Source organism: Carcharodon carcharias, chromosome 32, assembly GCF_017639515.1.
Source record: "Carcharodon carcharias isolate sCarCar2 chromosome 32, sCarCar2.pri, whole genome shotgun sequence".
NCBI classification, from domain to species: domain Eukaryota; kingdom Metazoa; phylum Chordata; class Chondrichthyes; order Lamniformes; family Lamnidae; genus Carcharodon; species Carcharodon carcharias.
In genome coordinates, this window is record NC_054498.1 from 13,418,074 (window position 1) to 13,439,580 (window position 21,507).

The 21,507-nt window shown below is 42.7% G+C and overlaps 1 protein-coding gene across 28 annotated transcripts in view; it reads left to right on the forward strand.

Annotated features, from left to right (window-relative positions):
• Positions 1-9,062, forward strand: part of celf6 (CUGBP Elav-like family member 6) — an 828,179-nt gene extending 819,117 nt beyond the window's left edge. For all 28 annotated transcript variants that reach the window (XM_041178343.1, XM_041178321.1, XM_041178335.1 and 25 more), the window contains one exon: positions 8,935-9,062. In XM_041178343.1, the coding sequence (XP_041034277.1) occupies positions 8,935-9,062 (128 nt within the window). The remainder of the gene's footprint in view (positions 1-8,934) is intronic.
• The last annotated feature ends 12,445 nt before the right edge of the window (positions 9,063-21,507 follow it).

Below are 21,507 nucleotides of genomic sequence, written 5' to 3' on the forward strand. Positions count from 1 at the left end.
GGGAGGAGGAAAAGGTAGATTGTAAATATATGAAAGGCACGCGCTGCCTCCCCTATTGTATTCTTCTATTCTCATTATTCTTCATGAAGACATTAGGATTCAGAGCTTTGATTGGCATTGATCTGCTAAGGACCAACAGCAGTGATAATTGCGTGCAAATGTACCAATGCGTACACATGAGGACTCACTAGTAAGTACGGTAATAAACAACTAAAGAAAAGATAGATGTGTCTCTACACAAAAAAAGATGGCAAGCAAGGATTTCTGAGGTAGAAACAGTGCTTTGGACTCTGCTCTTTCTGAATAATTTGCTTTACAGTTTGGCTGTAAAATGAATTGGACACTGCATTGTGGTAGCCTATTTTAACCTTTGGAACCTGGGTTTGACTCCAGCGCACACAGCTGAGATAAACAACATCTTTTCCGTTTTCTTGAAGGGTCATAAATGAAATGACTTTGGTCATGCAACTCAGTTCCTCAGTTGGTGACGACTCACAGAGCTTGCTGATATTAATGTCCCCCTGCATCTTTAGCATGCTTGCCTATTCATGTGGATGTTAAAGACAGCAGGAAACAACGAGCAGAGGTTTCAGCCTGACAAGCACTCTGCGGTGAAGGAGCACTTCCAAATCTGTCAATTGCCTTCCATGCTGGGATCTTGCTATTTACTTCAATGCATTCCATGTGAATCGATTTGAGACATCTCTGAGGGGCCCTTTCTTGACCAGCCAAAGAATCAATGGGGAAAAATGGAGAATGTCTGTTACAGTTGATTACGCTTTTCTGAAATTGAGGAATATTCCCAGTTTACGGTTGGACACAGGCATGGATTATTCAAAATGGAAATTCTCAATCTCGCAACACTAACAATCCTCTGTTAGCTTGACTTGGTTGGGTAGAGTTCCCATCTGGGCCATGATGTGTGGGGTTTAACTCCACTTTCAGAGATTAATTTTAACTTTGGGCAATATTGGGCTAGCTGCCCATTATCGACCCCGCCTAATGTTCCTTCTTATTCACGTCAATGCAAAGGTAAATCGAATATACAACCAGAAACAAATTTGATATCACAAATTTTACATGATAGCGCCAAAGTTAACCCCCTCGGTCTGAACTAGCAATCTAAACTGTTAGCCCAGTGTCGTGTTGCAAGAGCGTTGTATGATCAGAGGGGCAGTCATGTAGAATGAGATCTTAAGTTGAGGCTCCGTCGCATATCTGTTACTCAGAACAGAGAGGTCGCCCTGGCAAACAGTTCCTCCTTGAAGCACCACCGCCAAAATCCTGGCATTTGTCTCATTGCCATTGTGTGGGAACTTGCTGTGCAATTTTGAGACAATTCATTCTAAGTAAAGTGCTTGGAGCCATTTAAGAGGGGCCCAATATAAATAGAAATCTTCCTCCTCGCATTGATGCAGGCAAAAGCCACGAAAATACTAGAATAACAGCGGAAATTGCTGCCTCAGAATGTTGTGCATCTTGCGATCAACAAAGGCCATCTATCAAGTTATTAATCTACTGTCTAATCGAGTAAAAATGGACAACTCAAAAGGAGCAACAGGTATCAATGGACAGCTAAACAACTGAGCAATTAACTCTGGTGCTAAAAAAATTGAAAATAAAAAGGTTTCTTTTCTTAATCAGCTCTTAGTGCATTTTAAGATGTTAAAGTAGAAATTCCAAGTTAGCGGTGCCGCTTAGCTTGCTTTCTTTGTGACCAAAGTCTCAAGGAAAAGTTATTTTGAAATTGTTGATGCCAATCTGGGATAGTGTCGCTGAAGCTTGTCAATCAAGTGGGCCTAGACCATGATTGTGGAAAAGTGAACCTTCCTGAGCAGTGGAAATCATTATCCTTTATGCTTCTGTAAATAATTGGGGCAGAGGAGAAAGACTTTAGGGTTGGAAGGAATGTAAAATAAGTCCTTTGTCTTAAGTAAAGGGGATGGAGCAAAAGCAGAATAATCATGTGATGTAAGGGGTGATGATGGTACAGTTGTAATGTAACTGGGCGAGTAATCTAGAGGTCCATGCTAATGGTTTGGGGACATACCACAGCAGCTGGTAGAGTTAAATATATTTAAATAATAAATCTAGTGAAAGCCAGTCTCAGTAATGGTGATCATGATTGTTGTAAAAAAAATAAAACCCACTTGGTTCACTAATGTCCTTTAGGGAAGGGAATCTCCTGACCTTACCTGGTCTGGCCTACATGTGACTCCAGACCCACAGCAATGTGGGTGACTCTTAAATGCCCTTGGAAATGACCTAGCAAGCCACTCAGTACAAGGGCAATTAGGCATGGACAACAAATGCTGACCTTGACCTTGCCAGCGATGCCCACATCCCATGAAAAAAATAAAGAAAAAAAAAACAATTTACATACATTGGAAGGAGTCCATCCCAAAGTTATGCCTGTGAGGGAACAGTGCCAAGGGTATTCTTGGTGGGGCATTACCCGATGATATCTGTAGGATCCTGTTACTGTCTGATCAGGGAGGTGTGTGATAGTCTTATCTTGTGTCAGGGTTATGATATAATGCTTCAGCAAAGTGTTACTGTAATAGATGGACCGCTTGTATTTATCCTGTTTGGACTGTGCAGCAGGACAACAGTGAATGTGAGAAACCACACTCCCAGCCCCAGACTTCCCAGGAGCAACATCACGATGGATCTTCCAGTTTGTAATGAGGAAAAGAGCTTTCCATAAACGACATGAATCCTGGATATGAATGCAAAGCCCAGAAAATGCTCAAAGTCCACAGTGGAATGATGAATCCACACCTGAAAGAGAAGTAGAAATTTAACACGGATCCAACTCATGAGGAATTTGCTCGGAGATCAATGTCTGTAGACCGTAGTGCGAACTTGATGAAGCACTTAACATCTCAGTGGCAGAGCTCTGAGCAGGTTAATGCTAAGCAGCTGCCCCATGAGCTTACCTAGAAACAAGAAGGCTGGGGTGCATTTAAGTTTAGGGCACAGAACTTTGTGGATTAATTCGGAAGAAACAACTTGCATTTTGAGAGCTTGGAAGATGTTGTTATCGAGGTGCCACTCAAAAGGGTAACATTAACATGTCTGCCTGCCCAAAGTTGTAACGTGACCCGCTGTTATGTGATTTGATCTATAAATGGCAGCTGGGAGCTTGATAATTCATGCAGTTAAGCACGGAGAGGCTCCAGCCAGTTAAAATGAGCTGTCAGTCATGTTACTTGATATCTCCATATCAGTCAGCTCTGAATTTCCAGCAGCTTGGACCACAATCTAATGGTAATACTTTATTCATAGGGTCAGGTCATGGAAAATGTCACTGCCATTTCAAAGCTGAAATATGCATACAGCCCTGAATTAATTCCCTGGTCACATGAAATCAGATTCTCTGTCAACCATCAGAGAACAACAGTGTTCTCTGCTTAGTCCTTGAATATTTGGACATTTGTAAATCCCTTTAAAATCCCATTTATGCTGATTGTTGGAACCACTCCAGTTTACTGTCCTTCAGTTGGCACCAAGGCAACAAGCTTTGCTGCTCCCTTACAATACAATACCACAATGAAATAATTCTCTCTCTTTCTCTCTGTCCTTCACTCTCTCAGTTTCTCTCTCTTTCTTTCCCTCGCCCACTCTTTCTCTCTATCTCTGTTGTTCTCTTTAATTGTTTGCTTTTTAAAGGGATGGTAACATAGTGGTAATGTTGTGTACTGGGCTAGTAAGCAAACTGCTCTGGAGGTATGGGTTCAAATCCCACCATGGGGAGGGTGGGAATTAAATTCAAATATTTAATAAATCTGAAATAAAATACTAGTCTGATTACTAATGATCATGAAAATCCTGGACTGTAGTAAAAACCTATGAGGCTCACTAATGACCTTCAGGAGAGTAAATCTGTCAATCTTACCTGGTCTGGCCTAAACCTGCAGACTCTTAACTACCACTCAATTGTATCCAAGTGTTACAGAATATAAAGCACTGTGAATGCACTGCAGCGGTTCGAGAAGGTGGTTCACCACCATCTTCTCAAGGGCAGTTAGGGATGGACAATAAATGCTGGCCTTGCCAATGATCCCAAGAACAATTAATAATAATTTAATTTTAAAAAGTCTTATTCATCTCTCCTGTTCATCTCTCTACCAATTTACCTCTCTCAAATCTCTCTATCCTCCTCTATCTATTTCTTATCCATCTATGTTTCCAACTCTAATTCTGTAATTATCTCTTACCATTTATCTCTAAACTAGAGGTTTGTTAACCAACCATGTTCACAACATCCAAATACCAACAGGTTATCTGGGGATTATCAGCACCACCTCTCTAGACTCCTTCAATGACTCTAAATTGTCAGACTCCTTGCCCAACATCTTGTGCTGGATAAACAGAAATTTCTTCCAACTAAATATCGGGAAGACGGAAGCCATTGTTTTCAGTCCCCATTCCCTAGCTCCCAACCCCAACCCTCTCCCTGGCAACTGTCTCAGGCTGAGCTAGAAGGTGCATAACCTTGGTGTAATTCTTGACTCTGAGATGAACTACTAATCACATATTCAGGCCAACACGAAGGTCATCTCTGTCCACCTCTGTGACATGGCCAACCCCGTCCCTCCGCCAGCTCTCATCTATGCCTTTGTTACCTCTAGACTTCACTAAGTCAACACATTCCTTGCAGATCTCCCAACTTCCAACCTCCATAAACTTAAGGTCATCCATAACTCTGCTGTCCATATCTTAACTTGTACCAAGTCCTGCTGTTCCCTCACCCTGTGCTCACTAACCTCTGTCAAGCAATACTTTGGCCTAAAAATTCTCATCCTCATTTTCAAATCCCTCCATGACATCTCTGAAATCTCCTCCTTCTCAACAATCCTCCAAGATATCTATGTTCCTCCAATTCTGGCCTGTTGAGTATCCCCAGATTTAATCACTCCACCGTTGACAGCTGTTCCTTCACCCGCTGAGGCCTTAACCTTTGGAATCCCCTCCCAAATTCTCACAACTCTCTTCCTCACTTTAAAACACTCATATTTTTAAAATTAGATTGTTGATCTACATGAGAGTCAAGAGTTATGGAGGAGCATGCAGGAAAGTAAAGTTAGGGTACAATCAGATCAGCCATGATCTTATTAAATGGCAGAGCAGGTTCGAGGAGCTGAATTATTTTTTATTCCTTCACCAGATGTGGGCGTCGCTGGCTAGGACAGCATTTATTGCCCATCCCTAATTGCTCTCGAGAAGGTGGTAGTGAGCCATCTTCTTGAACTGCTGCAGTCCGTTAGATGTAGTTGCACCCACAGTGTTGTTAGGAAGGGAGTTCCAGGACTTTTACCCAGCAACAGTGAAGGAAGACAATATAGTTCCCAGTCTGGATGGTGAGTGGCTTGCAGGGGAACTTGCAGGTGGTGGTGTTCCCATGCATCTGCTGCCCTTGTCCTTAGAGGTGGTAGAGGTTGTGCATTTGGAAGGTGCTGTCGAAGGAGTATTGATAGGTGTGAGTTTGGAAGGTGCTGTTGAAGGAACATTGGTGACCTACTCCTATTTCCTAAGATCTTATGATTTTAAAACGTACCTCTTTGACCAAGCTTTTGTTCATCTGACCTGGTGTCTCCTTCTATTGGGTTGGTGTCAAATTTTGTAACATCTTGGCACATTATACCATGTTAAAGGCACTTTATAAATGCAAACTGCTGTACTTATTGCTGGTTGTGAAATCTTGCTGTGCACAAATTGGCTGCTGCTTTTCCACCATTACAACAGAGACTACACTTCAAAATACTTCTACCTGCTGCCAACAGATCAGAAAAAGCTTCAGAAGCATAATTAATTTAGGCCAGAAATTCCAATGCGCTTCTTCTCCAAAAGCACAGATTCATAAAACTATTCATAAAAGTGTTGTGTGCTTGTTTAGACACACCAGTTGTGATGTTTTATTACAAACTCATCTTCTCCAACTATCTGTATCAGGTAGCACGGAAGAAGTGAACAAGTTTAAAAATAAAATAACCTCCCTGAAATGCGTGTGTGAAACCGAACACCAACTCCTGGTCAAATTCCACAGAGATCCTGAACTGAACTATGGTGGCAGTGACCGCCCAGCTAAAAATTATCTGGGCAGTCACTGCCAGTTCCTGGGCTCTTTGGAGCCATCTGTCAATAGTAAAGGGAAGCCAAAAAGCCTTTAAATATCATAGTCTCAAACAAGTCACAAAAGGGTTGGCATAACCCACATGTGATCCAAAATACATTGGGTCATTTTCAGTTCCAAATTTTCCTCTGTTCAGTAGTTCTCAGGGTGAGGGCTATATTGGTAAAGCTGTAACTATTGTCCATCCTTCAGGTGGCGGTGGACTTGGCTGCTTCTTGAACTGTTGCAGTCCCCGTGGTAATGTTCAGCTCACGATAGTACGGAATAGTGATTTCAGGATTTTGCCTTGTGATAATGAAGGGGTGACGGGGACTTTACATAACCTGTGGCCTCATGATGCTGCTCTGCGATCTTTGTAACCAAAAACCTTTGTAGCATTGAAAGGTAGGCCAAAACCAACCCAAACTCAAAAGGTCCAATTTGGGTTTGTCTAGGGCATTCACCTTTGACCTTCATTTCCATACAATCATAATTTATATTTCTTCTGTACTGATACAAATTACTCGGCCAGTCATGTAGGATTGCGTGTTATGCCCTTCTAATATCACTCAGAGAATTGTGTTCTGTTTCCTACTGCTCCAGATTGATAATCCCACATCATTTGATCATTAATAAGGACAGAATATCATACCATCTACTTCTATTGTCTTGCACCAGGCCCAGGCTCAATGAGATCAATGGGACAGTATCACTACTTCACATTATCTAATTCAGGCCAGCTTCTTTATGGAAACAGTCCAAGGCTGACCATCTGCTGTCTTTCTCCAGTTATTATTTGTAGTCAGATACTTCTAGAAGTGTGTCTTGATTAACAGTAACATGTCCTACAACTGTCCAATTGTCCACTTTCCTATCTCTAACACCATCCTCCACTGACTAGAAACTGAACTAGATTTGCTATATAAATACTGTGGCTACAAGAGCAGGTCAGAGACTGGGAATTCTGTGGCGAGTAACTCACTTCCTGACTCCCCAAAGCCTGTCCACCATCTACAAGTCAGGAGTATGGTGGAATACCCTGCACTTGCCTGGATGAGTGCAGCTCCAACAATTTTCAGAAAGCTTGACACCATCCAGGACAAAGCAGCCCACTAGATTGGTTCCTCATCCACCACCTTCAACATTCACTCCCTCCACCACCAATGCACAGTGGCAGCGGTGTGTAGCATCTACAAGATGCACTGCAGCAATGCACTAAGGCTACTTCAGTAGCACCTTACAAACCCACGACCTCTACCAACCAGAAGGGCAACGGCAGCAGATGAGCGGGAACACCACACCTTCAACTTCCCCTCCAAGCCACTCACCATCCTGACTTGGAACTAAATCGCTGTTCCTTCACTGTCGCTGGGTCAAAATCCTGGAACTCCCTCCCTAACAGCGCAGTGGGCGTACCTACAGCACACAAACTGAAGTGTTTCAAGAAAGCGGCTCATCACCACCTTCTCATGAGTAATTAAGGATCCCTTGAAAGAATAAAAAGGAAGCTAACCTGCGTTAGAAATAGTGAAGTAGTGATACTGTCCCGTTGATCTCATTGGGCCTGGGCCTGGTGCATGACAATAGAAGTAGATAGTATGATATTCTGTCCTTGTTAACGATTGCCAGGCCATCCCAGCAGTGGGCAGGGCCTGAAAACCCGACCCCTCGTTTTGGACTCTCCCGCAAGTGGAAAGATCTCAACCCTCTCAAACCCCTCAAAAGATTTTAAAGGCCTCTATTAGGTCACCCCCTCAGCCTTTTCTGCTTCATTGACAAAACTGCACCACCCTGTTCAAACTTTCTTGATAGGTGAACTCTCAGCTCTGGTCCCAAATGTTTTCTGCACCTTTTACAGTGCCATCTGTAGCCTTTTTGTTTGTGCCGATCAGAATGGTGCTCAATCCTCCCAAGTATAATCCAGCCAAGGTCCTTCACAGTTTTTACCCCATTTCTCTGCTTTTCAATAGTATTCCTCTAGAATGCTGATGGAACAAGGCTAACATGTTTATTTATTTAATAAAAGCAATTCTTTCATCATGCCTCAAAATCTTGTACATGCATGTCACAACTGCATTAGTTCAATTATCCTACTCAACACATCATCATTGAATAATCAGAGAACCTGTCAATGCAAAAACATACTTTAAAGAAATAAATATTGTAAAAAAAAATGGAGAAAGAAAGCCAATTATTCCCTTCCGGCCTTGATAGTCTGGCTTCTCTGATGAGCCAGGGGTATGTAAGACGCTTCTGATCAATGGAACTAAGAGATTACTAAACCAGTTCATTCTGTGTAGTTTCTACAGGATGGGGCTGTAATGCTCCACAATTGAATTTATTTACTTACCTCTCCCCCAAATTAATTCCCCCTGAGGAACCAGCACTTAGCCTCTAATCACAAAGCTATGATGTTCTGCCCCCAAGGGGTAGCCATGAGCATTAAAGGGCGAGCCCATTTTTAAGCTGCGCTCCATTTTAGCAACGTCAAGGCAGCCCCGTCACATCTGTAAAGGGAAGGGGCTTATTCCCGCACTCGTACCTTGTGCGTTATGTGGCGTACCGCTCCTGTCATTGTCAAACAACACGCCCTCGGACGCTCCATGAGGAACGTCATGAGAAACACACGAGTAAGCGGCCAAGAAGGTCGCCACGAGGGTCATGAGTCATGAGGGCCAGGACAAAAAAAAAAGGTCAGGTCTTTACGTTGAGGATGTGATTGACATTTGCGTCTGAACCCCTGGCCATGCCTCAGGGATGTCAGAACTAGGCAATCAGTAGCTTTCACCATTCTGAAATGTATCTTTTGCTATTTCCAGGGTTTGTGAGTTTTGACAATCCTACCAGTGCTCAGGCTGCCATTCAGGCTATGAACGGCTTTCAGATTGGGATGAAGAGGCTAAAAGTACAACTGAAACGACCAAAAGACGCTAACCGACCATACTGACCTTCCCACCGCTCCTAAACAGGTAGACCTCCCAGCACTGTGTGAGCATGGGACCGGCTGCTGTTCACATGCCACCACACAGCGCTGCAGTGAAAGGAATCTTACCGCAGGTTACTCACTCCAGCCGTACAGTAATGTGAATGTCAGAGTATCACTTGCTTTTACAAAACAAAAATAATCCGGTCATGGTTAAAATAATTAGAAAAGTGTACTTGTCACGTTTTAAGCACTTTGGGATTAAGCCCAAAAAAAAAAGAGATTTGCTCTTTAAACTTGAAAGCCGAGTTAATTCTGATCGATTTTGCGATGTGTCTTAATAAGTACAACTTAAATCAGAAATAGTGATTGGGAACGATACTTGTGCAGTGCAAGGGAGATTTAACGCTGAAGATGTCCTTCTGAAAAGACCACTCGAGGTTTTCTCCCTCTGAGCCCCAGCATTTCTCTCCATCCTATCTTGTCAAGGCAGCAGCAGGTTAAAAGGGGCTTTCTTGTCTCACGGGCAGCTCAGCACTGGTACCATCTTTGCCCAGTGGTGATTGGGTGGTATTTTCTGTGCACTCACTTACCTCTTAAGTCACATCAAGGATGTCAGAAAGTTCCTACCCACCCCCAAATCTGCTGGTGTTTTAACAGAGGAAGTTGTATCAACTGGTGTTTGCAGCCTAGATATTGGACATAGGAAGTTCATGTGAATGCATTAATCCAAATATGACTAATACCGCACAGCATGGTTTCAATACTTCTGGAACTGGGCGAGGTTTCCGTATCCTTTTCACATCTGTGCACAGATGTGTTATAAAGATGTTTCCTGACTGTCAAAAAATATTCAAGACTTCGAATGATGACTTGCATTTTTTGGAACTGTCACAAGACAGCTTTATCAGGAAGATTTGAAAATAAGCCAACTTCTTAACAGCCGAGGGAGATTATTTTGTTTAACAGACAGCTTGATTTCATACATAAGTGTATTGGCCAGTGAAGATTACAAGGCAAAGGAGTCCCTTAGTCCCTTCTGAGATGATCTTCCAGGAGACTAAACCCTACCACCTTCCCCATTACCAAACTTCACCTGGATAGGCAGATAGGGACTCATTAAATGTCTCACCCAAGGACGGCACCTCAGGCTCCCTCACCTTCCACTGGAAGGTCAGCTTAGATATGTACTCAATTCAGAAGTATTATCCAAATATTGCAGGTCTGGTGGGCTGGGAGGGTGGTATTCTCATGAAACAGTGATAGGATATTTCAGAATGTGGAAATTGCTTACATCAAGAATATTAAGCCTGACAGTAATGTAATCTTGCAGAACGGAGACATGTCGCTGAAGCTTTTCATCTTGCACTCATCAGGACTAATGCAAGAATGACAAATTTCAAATGATCACAGCAATTTGTACTACCAAAGAAAAGGATGCTGATTGGTTAGCAAGTTAACTCTGATTGGCCAAGGCGTTGCCATGGAGAAAGCAACGGGGAACTATAGACTTCTGTAGTATAAATTGTTGTGATTGTTTGAAATTTGGCATTCTTGCATTTGTCCTGATGGGTGCAAGATGACAGCTTTGGCAACATGTCTCTCTTTTCCGCAATATTCAAATTCTGTACTAACTAGCGGTCAATGTAATTCTGAATTAGTGGAAATATTCTACTTGTATATTTAATGTAGGATATTATAACATTCTTATTACCATCCCATCAGAACTGCAGCTGATTTTAATATCAAGAAATGACATTCTTGATATTATTGCAAAAAGTGATCACGACCCCATCAGCATCATACCATTTCAATTTCGTGTTAACTGGACTCTTGATTTTCAGATCAGAAATCTATGAAAGACATGGATCAATTTAACCTTTCTTTGTCAGAACCAAACTCCAATGGCTGACATTGCCTAACGACACATAATTCAAAGACAATTGAAACACCTTTAAGAACACAATGCAGAACATGTAAGATAAATAAATGCCTAAGATTATTAAACTGGGATTGACAGGCAAGGCAAAATGAGTAGGAAAACACACTCTGTCAAGAGAGAGATGAGGGAAATTACTAACATGAATATTGAGGAAGATGTCAGGAGGGGTAAAGAAGACCTTGGAAATGAGGAGAGATTGGGCCGACTAGGCCTCTACTCACTGGAGTTTAGAAGAATGAGGGGATCTCATTGAAATGTATAAAATTCTAGCAGGGCTGAACAGACTGGATGCAGGGATGATGTTTCGTCTCGCTGGGGGGAAGTCTAGAACAAGGGGTCACAATCTCAGTGATGGGGTAGGCCATTTAGGACTGAGATGAGGAGAAACTTCTTCACTCAGAGGCTGGTGAACCTGTGCAATTCTCTACCAGAGAGGCTGTGGAGGCCAAGCCACTGAATATATTTAAGAAGGAGATAGATTTCTAGACTCTAAAGGCATCAAGGGGTATGGGGAGAGACCGGGAATACGGTGTTGAGTTAGAGGATCAGCCATGATCATATTGAATGGTGGAGCAGGCTCGAAGGGCCGAATGATCTATTCCTGCTCCTAGTTTCTATGTTTCTATGTTTCTAGGAAGATTGCAGAACTAAAGCATGATGTTGGAAATTTCTTAGACGTTGTTTATAGAAGAGTTGTGAAGCGTGAAGAACATTGCAGGAAAGAAAATGAAGATAATTAATATACTAAATGAACCCTTTCTCCATAATTAATGGTAAAGAATGAACGGATTTGACATAAATGATATGTATGCTGTAGGTGGGTTAAAAGAGAGCAGAATGAGTGGATCTCAAAATAGATAGTACTGAGGTATTGAAAGACGAGACAAGATTTATTCATTATTATTATTAATGCATCTATGAACACAGAATAAGCCCCATTAGATTAGAACCATGCAACAGAATCATGGAATTGTTAGCAGTGCAGAAGGAGACTATCCAGCCCGTTGTGTCACTGCTGACTCTCCAAATGAGCAATTCAGCTCATGCCATTCCCCTGCCATTTTCCTGTAGCCCTGCACATTCTTCCTTTTCAGATAATAATCCAATTCCCTCTTGCATGTCTCGATTGAACCTGCCTCTACCATACTCCCAGCAATTCCAGGTCTTAACCACTCGATGCATGAAAACGTTTCTCCTCATAGTTTTGTTCCTTCTTTTTTAAAACTATTTTAAACCTGTGCCCCTCTCATTCTTGATCCTTCCACCAATGGGAACAGTTTCTCCCTATCTACTCTGTCCAGGCCCCTCATGATTTTGAATACCTCTATCAAATCTACTCTCAACCTACTTTTCTCCAAGAAAATTGTCCCAACTTAACTCTAATCAATCTACGTAACTGAAGTTCCTCATTCCTGGAACCATTCTCGTGAATCTTTTCTGCACTTTCTCTAATGCCTTCACATCCTTCCTAAAGTAGATACAAGGGACTCTAGGAAGGATGTGAAGGCATTAGAGAAAGTGCAGAAAGTAGATACAAGGGACTCCTTCAACATGACAGGAAGCTTATGGGATCACAGGGATCACCTATGTAACATCTGCCTGATGTCGCTTTCTAGTGAAGTCAAACAGTCAGCACCAGGATCCAACATGATCCACTGTTATACGTAGGGTGGATTCGGTGAACATGCTAACCATGGCGTCCATTTTGAAAAAGCACAGCAAAACAGACCTAGGCAAAGACAGAGGTTTCAGCTTGATGTCAATACTGGGTACAGTAGTGGGATCAATTAACAGGAGTACAATAGCAAATAGCAGTCAATGGGGGACATCATGCCCTTTCAGCTTTCCAGACCTTTTTGAGGACCTGGAACACCACGTGGATTATGGAAAGCTTACATCAAAGAACTTTCAAAACTACAGGTTAGAGTAAATGATGCTGAAACTTGAATAGTGCACTGGTCTGGGCAGGGAACAGTACACAACCTGTTTCTGGCCATCCAACATCAAGGGAGACATTTAAACCCTGCACAGTAACCATAAGACCAGTCTCTAAGGTCAGAGAACTGGGAGACCAGGGAAGCCTGCTAGAAGTTTTGCCTGTTCATTTTTCAAAGGAGGTGATTGAGGAGTGTCTGCATAGAGGTGTTAGAAGAAAATAAATGACATAGGAAAGGTAAATACTACTGCAATCTGAGCCATAACAGTAGGACAAGGTTCAAACTAGTCGCTTGGGTGTGATAGAAGGAAGTTTCTTATATAAAGTGGGATTGGCACGCAGAGCAGATACTTCAATAGACTGCTGCAAGCATTGACCCAAGAATCACCAATTAGTTGCTTGAAGCCTGAAGTAAAGTTGAGCTGATTGGCTTTCATTATCTGTGCTTCCTTCTGACATATTATCCAGAACATTGGTGTGTGTACAAATCCCTTTTTGTCCTCTAGTTGTCTTTACTGGTAAAAGTATTCACAGGATGAGCTTCACCTCCAGAGTACATGTCAGAAAGTCCGCACTCTGGTTGTCTTACTCTCAGCAATTAAAGGGGCAGTGTCGAGGCACTTTACCAAAATGAGGAGATTAAGAAAAACCTTAAAGGGCTGGAAAGCTCTGAAGTCCTTGTATTGAAATCCCTACCCATTCCCGAATTTATGGAACAAAAGAAATGGGAGCAGAAGCAGGCCATTCGGCACCTCGAGCCTGCTCCACCATTCAATAAGATTATGGTCAATCTGCTTGTGTTTTGAATTCCGCATTCCCATCTAACCCCGATAACCTTTGATTCCCTCGCCTATCAAGAATCTATCTACTTCTGCCTGAAGAATATTCAATGACCCCGCCTCCACCACCTTCTGAGGCAGAGAGTTCCAAAATCACACAACCGCCTGAGAAAAAGTTTCTCCACATCTCTGTCCTAAAAGAATGACCCCTAATTTTAAAACAGTAATTTATCAGAGCAGAACTTTTGTTTTCATGATGAGTTAGAAACGTCAAACAGAGTGTGGTGGAAATCAGGAACTTTCTCCCCCAAAAAGTTGTTAAAGCTGGGGGTCAACTGGTAATTTCAAAACTGAATGATAGATTTTTGTTCAGCCTGGGTATCAGGATGGAGTTAGGACACAAGTCAACCATGTTCTAATTGAATGGCAGAATGGGCTCAAAGGTTTGAATGGTCTACTCACTCTCCTATGTTCCTATCCAGTCTCTCACTTGATCTTACAGGTGCTAAGTCACCCCCCCGTCCTCCCTCTCAGCTAAGGCCACTCCTGTGCTGTCATTTAACAAGGAGTTGCTCCACATTTTCCCAGAGACTCTGCAACTTCAGCTGGGACCTACCTGAGAGAGTGTTTCCAAGCCCCTGAGTCCCGTCAAGCATACCTGCACTCGCAGCATCGGATGTAATTTCCTGTCTCCCCTGCCCTCCCCTAACCTCTGCTGTCAAGCCTCTCCCTTCACCTCCCTGGGTTGCTGCTGATCAGAGACGTTACCCTAACAAAGAGCAAGGCCTAAACTGAAGGTCACCAGACCAGCAGGAACCTTAAGATAAAAGAAAAACACTGCAGATGCTGGAAATCTGAAATAAAAAACAGAAAATGCTGGAAAAACTCAGCAGGTCTGGCAGCATCTGTGGAGAGAGAAACAGAGTTAACCTTTCGAGTCCGTATGATTCTTCTTCAGAGTTCTGAGGAAGAGTCATACAGACTCGAAACATTAACTCTGTCTCTCTCTCCACAGATGCTGCCAGATCTGCTGAGTTTTTCCAGCATCTTCTGATTTTATGTCAACGAGAAACCTTGATGCTTTTTACTGGCATCAGGCAAAGCATTCTGCTCAGGTCATCACCTTCATCTTTAATATGGAGGGAATCAAAACTTCTCCCGTGAGGCTTTCACTTCAGAAGAGTAAATGCGGGTAAGAAGTTTTTTGTTGAAGTGCATGCATCAGAGATATGGCAACACAACAGGGGAGCTGAGCCTGCCTAAATATTTCCCCACTGAGGCAATGATTCCCCTTTTAACCTACAGCGTTTAGAGCGATTGTATTTTCCCTGAAATGCTGAAGTGCCCCCACTAGATGGTGCCAAGGTCAATGTTCTTGCAAAGTTGTGACCAATGTGTCTGATGCAGTGAAATCCAACCAGGTTACAATAGTATTGCTCCTAAACTAGCAATTAAACAGGAATGTGCAACACAGGGAATAATGTCTGTCTTTAACCGGAAACTGTTTGTTTTGTGTTATATTTAAAATGTTTGCTCATTTAAGATCACTTCAAAGGTACATTTGGTTTCTAATTTATGCATAACCTGTTTCGCTCGAGTACTTGTCCTCATTATTTTCAAGCGTAAGACAGGGTGGTAGAACGTTAGTTTGTACATGCGTCCGTTTGTGTTTTATGTTAACATACTTGAGGTACTTTCACTTACAACATCAGACAGTGTGGATTCATTGAGAAATGAAGCAAATGCAGCTGTTATAACTGATCACCAAGATGATGAGGAAATATTAGATAAATTGGCAGCAAGGAGCTTGGCAGTGGCGAGCAGAGGTCCTTAAGATCAGCTGTTTCATAAAATGTAGCCCCTATCCTAACTCGCACCAAGCCCTGTTCACCCATCACCCCCACCCCCCCGATCGGTGATCTATGTTGGCACCTGGTGTGGCAACATGTCGATTTAAAAATTCCCTTCCTTGTTTTCAAAGCCCTCAATGGCTTTGCACCCCCTTCTCCCCCATACCCTCCTCAAGCCTTACAATCCTCCAAAACCTCTGCACTGGGCCAAGTGTGACCCCTCTCACATTCCCGAGTTTTCATTGCTCTGCCATTGGCAGCCACGTTTTCAGATGCCAGAGAAGCTCTGAAATTCCTGCCCTGAACATCTCTGTCCCTCTACCTCACTCGTCTCCTTTAAGATGCTTCCAATAAACTACCCCTTTGACCAAGACTTGGGTTACCTGACCTAGTACCTCATTAGGTGGCTCTGTGTCACATTTTCTTGGATCGCGCTCCTGTGATGCAACTTGGGACCTTTATATATAAATGCAAGTTGTTGTTATTAATCTCACTGTGATTGTAGCTGGCCACTGGCTTTCTGACCAGTGAGGGATGGGGGAAATGGGGCTGTCTGTCTAGCGTGATGTGGAAGGAGGGAAATGGTGTGTGTGCGATAGAAGTGCAGAGAAATGTCATCAGGGATAAATTCCAATTTGAGTGTGTTTTATTCTGAAGGGGAACATGCAGGAGCCAGAACAGAGGGTGTGAGTTTTGCCTTTGCCACTAGAGGGGGTGATTGCTCCAGTGAAGTCACGTAAACTGGAAAACGCTTATCGACTGTGGAGATTAATGTGTTTTAAAAGGGATTAATTCACTGTAAAGTAGTATTTAAAAATAATGCTCAGATTTGACCAAACGACAGAGCTGATTTGGTTTTAAGGATAAAATAATATCAAGTCTCTTCAGATCTTTCATAAGTAACATTCCCATTACAATATTTGGCTAAATCAAAATCAGATGTTGATTTACTAAAAGCCTGGTTAAGCTGACTGAATGTTTCCACGTCATGAAGTGTAGGAATAAATGACTTTGTAAATTTTTTTTAAAAAGCCAAAGTTCTTACGCCAGGTTTCAACTGAACAAATTGGAATTGATCATTCATCTGATGGTGGCCTGTGGGATCTTGCTGTGCACCAACAACACTTCCCCCTGTGAATTACTACGAGGCCTGAAAATGGCTTTGCATTCAGGAACTGGGCTCCTCTTCCCAAAAGCCAAAGCGCTGACAGTTCCATAATTAAACGCTCGCTTGAAGAGAAAGGGAAAAAGATGATCAGTATTGAGCTATGATCCCAAGGGAGACTGTTAACTTCTAAAAAGAAATTTGAAAACCCAGTTATGAGCTGAAAGGATAATGCCGCAAGATGTCATGTTTTACACAAAACTTACATTGTACAAGAGTTAAACAAAGCAAGTACCTAACACTATATTTCATAAACACTTATCCTTTAAGCCCAAAAATCTCAGTGGGTCACTCCCTATTCTACTATTATTTTCACCAAGAGTTCTCCTATTGTAGCAATTATGGTCTTATTAAGTGTGTAATGTACCTTTAAGAATAATGCTTGTTAAGCAAGATCACATGATCTGTAGTAACCAATAGGAGAGTAGCTCGGGCTACCTCAGCAGTCAGTGTAAAGATAGAGCTGGAGTTGAAAGCACATATGTAGTTGCTGCTGAGTATATTGTAAATAAACTTCATGTTCCCACCCAAGAAGTGTCTGCAGATCAACTCTATCATTAATAGCACAACTCGGGCACCCTACAACAAACTGGCGATGAGGACAAAACAAGATTCAACAGAAGAAATCAAGTTAAAAAGAAATCGGCTCTGTACCCCACTTTGTGATTGTAAGTAGCAAGCTCCATTAGAATTGAAGAAGTTATCCCCTCTCAAAATGCCACAATTTGGGAGAATCAAACCTTATGAACCAGCCACAGACGATTGGTCTCAATACATAGAACGCCTCAAGTTCTTTTTTCATGTGAGCGAGATTACGGTGGAAGAGAAGAGGTGAGTAATCCTCTTGAGTACTTGTGGGAGCAAAACCTACAGTCCAATTCGAAATTTGATGGCACCCAGTGCCCAATATTAAAAAATTTCGATGAATTGGTGGACTTTATGGAGGGTCACTTTCAACCCAAGTCCTCAGTCACGATGCAGAGGTCCAGGTTTAATTCACGAAACAGAGCCCCAGGTGAGACAATTGCATGCTACCTGGCAGATTTGAAGTAGCTAACGGAGCCTTGTGAGTTCGGTGCGACTCTGGACGACATGCTCAGGGATCGTTTAGTGGGTGGTGTGAAAGAGGACACCATTCAGAAAAGATGATAGTCCGAAATGAATCTGGATTTCAAGAAGGCGCTGGAGATAGCGCCGGCCATGGAAAGCGCAGTGAGAGATTCAAAAGCCACACAGGGAACGCAAAATGGCACATCGGGCAGGAAATCTCAGCCAAATGAGTCGTGAAAAAGACGAGACTCTGCCGAGAAGCAGGAAACAACCCCCGCTAGCAGAAAAATAAAGAAAAATAAATTAGCAGCAAAATTGATGAATAATTTTAATAGAGGCAGTAGCAATTAGCCTTTCAGCAATTTGCAGCTTAAAAAATTCAAATGCTACAATTGTCACGGAAATGGATACATAATGAGGCAGAGCAAGGAAAGATCCAGGCAGGCTTATAAACAAAAGAAGAAGCCCCATGAAACAACAAATTCAAAATTTACTCGTTGTTTAATCTGAAAGTTGGAAAGACAGAACCAATATTTGCCACAGTGAAAGTAAATGGCAGACCTGTTAGAATGGATGTGGACACGGGAGCTCCCACTACAGTAATTGGGGGACATACCTTCCGATATTTGAATAACGATGAACATTAATTAAGTTTAGAAGAAACAGACTCCAAGCTAAAAGCACAGAGATAAAAGCAAAAAACTGCGGATGCTGGAAATCCAAAACAAAAACAGAAACCGAAATACCTGGAAAAACTCAGCTGGTCTGGCAGCATCGGCGGAGAAGAGCAAAAAACATATACAGGTGAAAACGTTCCAGTAAAAGGCATAAGCAGAGTAACTGTCCATTATGGATGCCAATCGGCAAAGCCACCCTTGATGATGGTAGCAGATGAAGGGCCAAGACTCCTGGGGTGAAATTGGTTAAAGGAGATTCAGTTAAAATGGGCTGAAATTTTCCAGTTGAGAGTAAGTGGCCTACTAGAGCCACTTAGAAAGTACATCACCATCTTTAAGGACAAACTGGGGAAACCCCAGGGCCTGCAGGCCAAGATTCATGTGGATCTAGATACAACCCCTCGCTTCCTGAAGGCGAGGCTGGCGCCATATGCCCTGCGATAAAAAGCCGACATTGAGCTGAACAGACCAGAGAAACTGGCCGTTATACAACCTGTTCAGTTCTCAGAATGGGCAGCACCCAAAATCCCCATCCTTAAACCCGACCAAAGCATCTGAATTTGTGGAGACTACAAACTGATGGTTAATAAACTAGCTAAGCTAGTCAGGCACCCCATCCCAAAAATCGAAGACCTGTATGCCAAGCTGGCAGGGGGGACAATGTACACAAAACTTGACATGAGTCACGCTTACCAACAATTAGAGCTGGATAAGGCCTCCCGAGAATTTGTCACAATTAATACCCACAAAGGGTTGTACCAATATACATGATTACCCTTCTCTGTCTCCTCCACTTGTGCCATCTTTCAGAGAACAATGCAAAGCTCACTGCAGGGACTGCTCCAGCTTGTAATCTATTTAGATGATGTATTGGTGACAGGATTCACTGAAAAAGAGCATTCGACAAACTTAGAAAAAGTTTTAAAACGTTTCTTGCAAGCAGGAGTGCGTTTAAAAAATGAAAAATGCACATTCCAAGTGAGTGAGGTAATCTCTTTGGGTCACCGGGTAGATTCACAGGGCCTCCACCCGGTTGAGGAGAAAGTCAGAGCCATAAGAGAGGCACCTGCACCAAAGAACATCTCAGAGCTGAAATCAACTATTATGGGCGGTTCTTACCCAACTTGTCTACAGTGCTGACCCCCCTGCATTCTCTACTCAAAAACAACATCGGTCTTGGGAGGTGCCCCAGAAAGAAGCTTTCATAAAGGTGAAACAATTGTTGCACTTGTCCAATCTATTAGTGCATTATGACCAGACAAAAGAATTGATGCTGACATGTGACGTATCTCTCTACGGAGCTGGAGCAGTGCTCTCTCATCAGATGGATGACAGCACAGAACAGCCATGGCCCCCATTTTACAATCATTTCAGACCACAAACCATTGCTAGGATTGTTTCGTGAGGACAAGGCTATATCACCCATACCTCGGCAAGACTACAACAATATGCTTTAATTCTGGCAGCATATAAATACACCTTCATATATAGGCCTGGCAATCAAATCACAAACACCGATGCCCTTAGTCATTTGCCTTTACAAGAAAATGATGAGGATGTCCCAGTTCCACAGGAACTTGTTTTACTGTTAAATTTCTTAGATTCCTCGCCGATATGTGCTCAACAGATCAGAGACTGGACCAGTCGGGACTCAATCCTATCTCAGGTACGAGAACAAGTATTACATGGTTGGTCACAGGAGCCAATACCTGACTAAATGAAACTGTACTTCAGTAGAATACATGAAATAATCAGCCAGGATGGCATCTTATTGTGGGGAGCACGAGTGATAGATCCTCCAAAGGGAAGGGAGCCGCTTTTAATTGAACTACACAGTGCCCATCCAGGAATTTCCCACATGAAGACCATAGCACGCAGCTATCTATGGTGGCCAGGGATAGATGGTAAAATAGGGAGTTTAGTAAAGCACTGTGTGTAATGTCAGCCACTGTAAAAGTTGCCAGTGACAGCTCCATTACACCCATGGGAGTGGCCAGGTAGATCTTGGGTGCAGTTACACATTGATTACATTGGACTCTTCCTGGGAAGAATGTTTCTGCTCATTGTCAATGTCCATTCAAAATGGTTAGAAGTATCTGAGGTGAAGTCACCAATGTCGGCCGCTACAATTGAGAAAGCACATCAAAGTTTTGCCATTCACGGATTACCAGAAGTAGTCGTTTCCAACAATGGCACGGCATTTACAAGTGCTGAGTTCAACAGTTTATCAGGCTCAACTGTATCACTCATGTGAAAACTGTGCCGTACCCCCCTTCTCCAAACAGACTGGTGGAAAGGGCAGTTCAAACGTTCAAGGCAGGCATGAAAAAGCTAACTGCTGATTCCTTGGCAACCGAACTAGCACGCTTTCTTTTTCATTACAGGACTACTCCTCACACAACAACAGGTGTCACACCTGCAGAGTTAATGTTGAAATGTCATCTCAGGATGAGATTGAGCTTAATAATGCCGAATTTAGAGGGGAAGGTGGAAAAGAGTCAGGAAAGCCAGAAAACTAGACACAGCTGGCATAGTCGCGAGAGGAGATTTACTGTGGGAGAGATGGTATATGTGGAAAAACTTTGGAGAAGGACCACAATAGTTTCTGGGTGAAATAGGTGCAGTGACTGGACCTCTATCTTACCAAATGGAGGTGGAAGGCCGGATCATCTGTAAATATGTGGACCATTTAAAGGAGAGACAGACAAATCACCAAGATTTGGTTCCACCAGTGATCAGGATCAGGCCTGCGTTTCCTGTTGAGGATACTCAACCCAGGACTGACATGTCTGATGTTCCTGTAAGAGTTGAGGATACAGAACTGCAAGTGCCCATCGAAGCACCTGATGTTCAGGCAGCTCCAGAAAAGGTGGTTCCTGACAAAGTATCTGAAGTTGTGGAGCTGAAACGTTCCACACGTACCAGGAAACCACCTGAAAGACTGAACTTGTAAATTCCTCACCCAGTGTAAATATTATGTCTTGAAAAATATGTATTGTAAATATAATATGTATAGTTGAGTTAAAGAAGGAGGAATGTAGTAATTATGGTTTTATTTAGTGTGTAATGT